This window comes from Fukomys damarensis, unplaced genomic scaffold, assembly GCF_012274545.1.
Source record: "Fukomys damarensis isolate Sample0158 unplaced genomic scaffold, DMR_v1.0_HiC HiC_scaffold_19, whole genome shotgun sequence".
Taxonomy (NCBI): Eukaryota; Metazoa; Chordata; class Mammalia; order Rodentia; family Bathyergidae; genus Fukomys; species Fukomys damarensis.
The window spans coordinates 54,630,155-54,636,437 of NW_022900931.1; the positions used below are offsets into that span (position 1 = coordinate 54,630,155).

The 6,283-nt window shown below is 38.9% G+C and overlaps 1 protein-coding gene and 1 long non-coding RNA gene across 4 annotated transcripts in view; one reads left to right on the forward strand and one right to left on the reverse strand.

The window, feature by feature from the left end:
- Positions 1-3,674, forward strand: part of LOC104874015 — a 12,966-nt gene extending 9,292 nt beyond the window's left edge. The window contains exon 3 of the long non-coding RNA XR_783628.3: positions 3,581-3,674. This is a non-coding gene — a long non-coding RNA (uncharacterized LOC104874015). The remainder of the gene's footprint in view (positions 1-3,580) is intronic.
- Slc7a9 (solute carrier family 7 member 9) overlaps positions 1-6,283 on the reverse strand; it is a 31,987-nt gene that overhangs the window by 13,503 nt on the left and 12,201 nt on the right. For all 3 annotated transcript variants that reach the window (XM_010640969.3, XM_010640968.3, XM_010640967.3), the window contains exons 10-11: positions 4,920-5,016; positions 3,364-3,513 (exon numbers count right to left, since the gene is read on the reverse strand). In XM_010640969.3, the coding sequence (XP_010639271.1) occupies positions 3,364-3,513; positions 4,920-5,016 (247 nt within the window). The remainder of the gene's footprint in view (positions 1-3,363; positions 3,514-4,919; positions 5,017-6,283) is intronic.

A 6,283-nucleotide genomic window follows, 5' to 3' on the forward strand; every position in this document is an offset into this window, starting at 1 on the left:
TTTAAAAAAAAAAAAAAAAAAAAAAAAAAGAAAAAGAAAAAGTATTTAAATTATCATTTGCTGATGACATGATACGCTACATAGAAGACCCCAAAACTCAACCAAAAGACCCCTAGATTTAATAATCCAATTTTGGCAGCACAGCAGGATACAAAGTTAAGGCTGAAATATCAGTATCATTCTTATATGTGAATAACCAACTCACTGAGAGAGAAATTAGGGAAATCACACCTTTCACACAATAGCATTAAGAAAAATGAAATACTTGGGAACCGACCTAACGAAGTGAAAAATCTATACAATGAAAAGTATAATACTCTGAAAAAGGAGGTCAAAGAGGATATCAAAGAATGGAAAGATATCCCGTTCTTGGATGGGCAGAACCAATTTAGTGAAAATGGCCATACTTCCAAAACTGTTATATACATTTTATGTAATCTCAATCAAAATACCAACAGCATACCTCACAGAACTAGCTAAAATTCATTTGGCACCAGAAGAGACCCACAATAGCAAAAGCAGTTTTGGGTAACAAAGGCAAGGCGGAGGGCACCACAATCCCCAATTTGAAGTTATACTACAGATATACTGTGATAAAAACAATGATATTGACAAAACAAACTGACCTAAGAATCAGTGGGACAGAAGATGCAAAAACAACTTCACACTGAGATGTCTTGCCATTTTTTTTAAAGTACTGGGGATCAAATTTGGGACCTTGTGCTTGCAAGATAGGCAATGTAACCACTGTGCTAAATCCCTGGCCCTGAGATGTCTTATCTTTGACAAAGCAGCCAAACACCTTCACTGGAAGAAAGACTCTTTGACAAAATTGGCTTTCCACATGCCAAAGATTAAACCTAGACCCATGTCTGTCACCATGCCCTAAACTAAAATATAAATGAATCAAAGATATGCATATTAAAATAGGAACACTTAATCTCCTGGAAGATAAAATAGGCAAAACTCTTAAAACCTAAGTGTAGGCAAAGATTTTATGAACAAAATCCCAGTCACACAGGAAGTCCTAATCAGCAACTAGGCTCTCATATTAAAAAGCTTTGCACAGCAAAATAAACCACTAACAGAGTGAAGAGAAACCACAGAATGGGAAAAAAAAATTTACCATTTCTTCCTCAGACAAAGGACTAATAAATATCTAGAATACTTAACTGTTAAAAATCCATTGCCCCATATTTAAAAACAAAGTCCAAAAATGGCCATCTGGAATGAATAGAAACCTAGACAAAGTACAAATGGCAAATAAATATATGAAAAAATGCAGAACATCACTGGTTGTTTGAGAAATGCAAATTAAGACAACACTAGATTCTATCTCCAGAAAGAATGGCTTTCATGAAGAAATCAACCAGTGACAAATGCAAGGATGTGGGGAAAAGGGAACCCCTCTACACTCTGAGTAGGAGTGTAAATTAGTATAATGAACATGGAATTTAATATGGAGTTTCCTCAAAAAACTATTACACTAAAGGTACCATTTGACCCAGCTGTTCTCTTCCTTGTATCTTCCCAAAAGAGTTAAAAGTATCACACCACAGCAGTATATGCACATTCACATTTATAGCAGCACAATTTGTAATAGCTAAGTCTTGGAAACCGTGCACATGCCCATGGATGGATAAAATGTGGTTTTTATATACAGTGGAGTACTACTCTGCCATAAAGGATAAACTCGAGACATTTAGGTAAAATAGATGCATCCTGGGACCATACTTTTAAGTGAAATGAATCTGACACATTTGTCTAAGTATTGCATTGTATCTCTGTGTGAGAAACCAAAAATGTAAATAAGGACATGGATGATAGACATTGAGAAGTAGGAAGAAAATGTTCAAAAGGAAGGGGGAAGGAGGGAGAAAGAGAAGAGAAGAAAAAGGAAAAAGAATAGAATAAAAAATGGAAACAAAGCCTTTGTAAATGAGAAGAGTTGGAGGGAGAGGAGTGGAATGGGGGAAAAGAATTGAGATGTTATGTACAGGTACACATTCCCTATCATGAAATATCAGTACATACAGCTAATGTGTGCCAATAAAATAAAATTTGACCAAAAAAGTTAAAGGGAGAAAACATACTAATAAGTGAAATTGGAAACATCCAGACACAGGAGAGTTGTTTTTTAGTTTTGTTTTTTTTTTTTTTCAATATCCTGAGACTATTTTGGAAACTCGATACAAATAAATTTGAACACCTAGATAAAATATAAATTTCCTAGGACAATAAAATTTGGTAAGACTGATGTCAGCATAATTACTAGTATTACTAGTATTACTAGGGCCATCACACTGAGCTACATACCAGCCCTTTATTTTTTGAGATAGAGTTTCACTAAGTTGCTCAGGCTGGGGTTGAACCTGAAATCCTCCAGTCTGTGGCCCCCAGAGTGCTAGCACTACCTGCGTGGGCAGCCTGGTATCCCTCAGTTGAGAGTTTGTTTGGCATACTTTCCTAAATTGGTACGTACTTCTCATACCCTTTCTCTTTTCCGTTTTTGTTGTGTGATATTGGTACACCATCTGTCTCTTCTGTATCCCATCATTTAATCTTAGCTCTATAGTAAAATACTCACGCCAGTACTTTATTGTTTCTGAAGCTCATTCTCCATGTGATTCCTCAGGAAGAGCACATGTAATAATATGTATCTTGAGTCCTTTCATTCTGGTAACTATCGTTTAAGGTCGGGTTGGCTGGATATAAAACCATTGGCTTATATTTTCTTTCTTTGGATATCAAATATATTGCTCCATTGTCTTCTGGCATGAAATGTTGACCACAAAAGGTCTGGTACTAGTATTCTTTGTTTTTTTCTTTCTTTCTTTGTAAGTGAATTAGAGGTGAAAGTACGAACAAAAAGGGAGGAATGGATTCACATAATGTTTGCCAGTTGCACTGCATGCCTTTCACTATGGCAGTGGGATGGTTTTACCTAATTTTTAAAAATATCTGTGCTCTGTTACCTTAAGAATTAAATAGTGTTTTTTAGTCTCTCTAACATAAACAAAGCAAAATAAATGCTATGCCATCTTCATCGGTATATAGATCACGCCAGCCATTTTAGGCAGTGGGGAGGAGCCTGAAGTACGTTATGAACTTGGACAGGAATGGGCCAAGGGCCAGAGTTCAGAAGACCTCATCAGTGTATGGAAAATGTCACAGCTATTCTGATAGCTTCCTAGTAAAATGAATGACTGTGATTAATTAGATCATAACCTGTCAGAGTAAATGCAGAATAAACTCCTGTCTAAAAGATGATACTCAAGGACAGAGTAGATTCAAGTAGGAAAGAACAAGCTTGTCTTTAGGCTTATCACCAGAGCTGCTCTGACATTTGGGTATGGAACTTACCTTGATAGGCCTTTCCTGGTTTTTCTTCGTAAACCTCATCACAACAAGTCCTATAATTGTCATCCCATAAAATAACCATGTAGCAAAACTGAAATAATTGACCAAGGTGTTTATGTCACCAGGGATGATATAAATCGTTGCTATTAGGCCCTGGTAGAAAGAAGAACAAATTCCCAAGTCATTAGTGCATAAAAACATTATTCATATCCCCTCACAGAAGTCTGAAGAAGCAGTATTTCCTCTGGATAAACAGATCAGCATGAAAGAAACTTCACATGCATCTACTGTAGTTGAGGCTGAATGTGACTTTGGCTATGATAGCTATTCTCTCTGAAGCCTGGAAGGAAGAACTTGAATAATTTTTGAGTCTTTGAAGTTATGATTTTAAGCAAGGAAAGAAATGGACAACATCTGTATATATACTGACTAGCTTCATGATGATGAATGTGACTTCCAGAGTGTCTTCATCATAGCCCTAGACTATGATCTTAACTGCTTAGTCACCTGGGCCTTGACTTCTGTCCCTGTTCTCTGGCCAAGGTTCCCCATCTTCACAGTGTGCAGGTGGAAGAGAGTCCTGTTCTCCCCTGGATCTGGCGGACAGTGGACTGGCCTGAGCTAGCAATGTGGAAGGTGTCTAAATGCCCAGAACAGTGGGACCTGACCCAGACACTCTACCACAGGAACGTCCCGTTAGAGATGCAGAGGATCTCGGGACACGCAGGTTATTAGACCGTAATGAGAGACTGCTCTTCGCATCACCTTGTAAAGTGCCTTGTTCTCCTTTCCCATAGGCTAGTAAGCTTCCATTTACCTTGTTACCAAGGCCCAGAACAAACAAATGAACATATGTGAAAGAAGTATGGTGCCAGTTTGGGTGATTCAAACAGTATCTTTTGTGGGTAAATTCAGAAATCGGAACAGAAATGAGATAAAATGAATTGTCCTGGGAATTTTTTTTTCACGTCAAAGAATAAGGGAACCTGGATCCTTTTGAGGTAAAAGATTAGGGCATGGTGAGCAGCCCGGACAGTCAGGTGTGACCTGTCAATCACAGATAACATCCTATAACGACCTTAACACATGTGCAGAGCCCTTCGTGGGATGGCTCTGATATCAGACATTGGTATAAAAGATGGCAGCCATTAATCTTGTGGGCACTGCAAGCGTTTTTCACCCTCCACTCTGCTCAACTTACTACTTTTCCTACTTTAAGTGGCCCACAGTCATTCTGCAGAGCACACTTCTCTTTCCTGCTTTTCCTATCTTTGATCCTCGCTTCAGTGCCTTCAGTCATTGTTAAATATTTATGTTCTGTCCAATTCATTGAATAAGATAATAAGAGCTTGAACAGGATCACTGGTCACACCTGGTAACACACTGAAAACCACTGGGAGAAGTGTTAGCAAGACAGGTCTGAGCCAGGGATTTAGCTCAGTGGAATCATGCCTGCCTTGCAAGCGCAAGGTCCTGAGTTTGGCCCCTGGGACCAAAAAAAAAAAAGGTCTGAGGGCTTTCTGTGTGAGGACAGGTGAGGTAGGGCACTTCATACTTACATAGAAGATGATGGCGGGGGCGGGTGTGAGGCGCCTGACACTGACGTAAGAGAGCACCTTGAGCATGTGCCCTTCCCGGCCTGCGACGTAAATGATTCTGAAAGAAGAATCACATGGGGGTGCCGAGGAAGTGGGTCCTAAGTTTGACCAAGGTCACAGAGAAGGGAACTGAGTAGTGACTGGCTATCTTTGCGTGACTATCCCCTGGAGGAAAGTGAGTTTTGAAAGGGAAAGGGCACAAAGTACATCGTGGTACATACAATGCAGTCACCTCCACTTGGTACAGATGGAGATGATGTACATACTTGTAATCCCTGCATTTGGGAGGCAAAGGTAAGTAGAGGATCACCTGGGCTACATAGTGAGTTCAAGGCCAACCTGAACTACAGAGCAAGACCCTGTCTTAAAAATAAATACATAAATTTATGTAAATAGATATATAAAATACATCACATGAAGGATGAATTAGCAAACATAAGTGGCACTTCCCCTCAGAACTCCTCTGACAATTTAACTATGTGAAAGACTATGTTTAAAATATATAAGGGGAAAAGCTAAATAGGATTTCTTTAAAAAAAGATATTTAACTAGAAGTGAAACCGTAAGTTGGAGTCTAGAGCTGAGCGTGAAGCCTGGAGAGATGGAAATGGAGATGGGAAGGTGAGAGAAGACACAAAAGCCCAGACTTTACAGCACAGACAGCAGAGAACTTTCCCAAGACCGAGAAACATTGTGAACCCCAAACTGCCCCATTCTACACACGAGACAAAGCTTACTCGGCTGTAAACATTACAGTGGGAGGGGAACTATCTGAAGGGCTACTGAATTTAAAAGTGCAGAATTGGGACGAGAACTACAGCAGACATTTTAATGAGAAGTAATATTCTCAAAATGATGAGAGAAAGTTTCAGACTGGAGTTCACTAAACTAGCAGTCAAGACTACTGGGAAAGTAAGTACAGCTTCATGAGCTATGAGACACTCTCCATTCCTCACTGGAAACTTAAAAGTGTCCAGTATAGAAAAAAATTTGAACTCGGGAACTGATTATAAGAAGGAAGGTTAAGGAAAATACAATAAAATATGTTGGTATTCAAATAGGAGGTTAGGTTTTTTTTTTTTGTAATAAACATTTTTTTGAGGCATGGGTTCACGAAGAGAATTGAAACACTGATATCCTATTACACATTTATGCTCAACTTCAGGGCAATCATTAAACAGATATACAGCTTGTACATCAGAAGAAAAATGGCGTAAAGACAATGAATACAGAGGGCCTGGGATTTAGCCCAGTCGTTCTGCCACCTGCCTCGTGAGTGCAAGGATCCAAGTTCAATCCCTGCTACCAAAAAAAAAAAAAAAAAA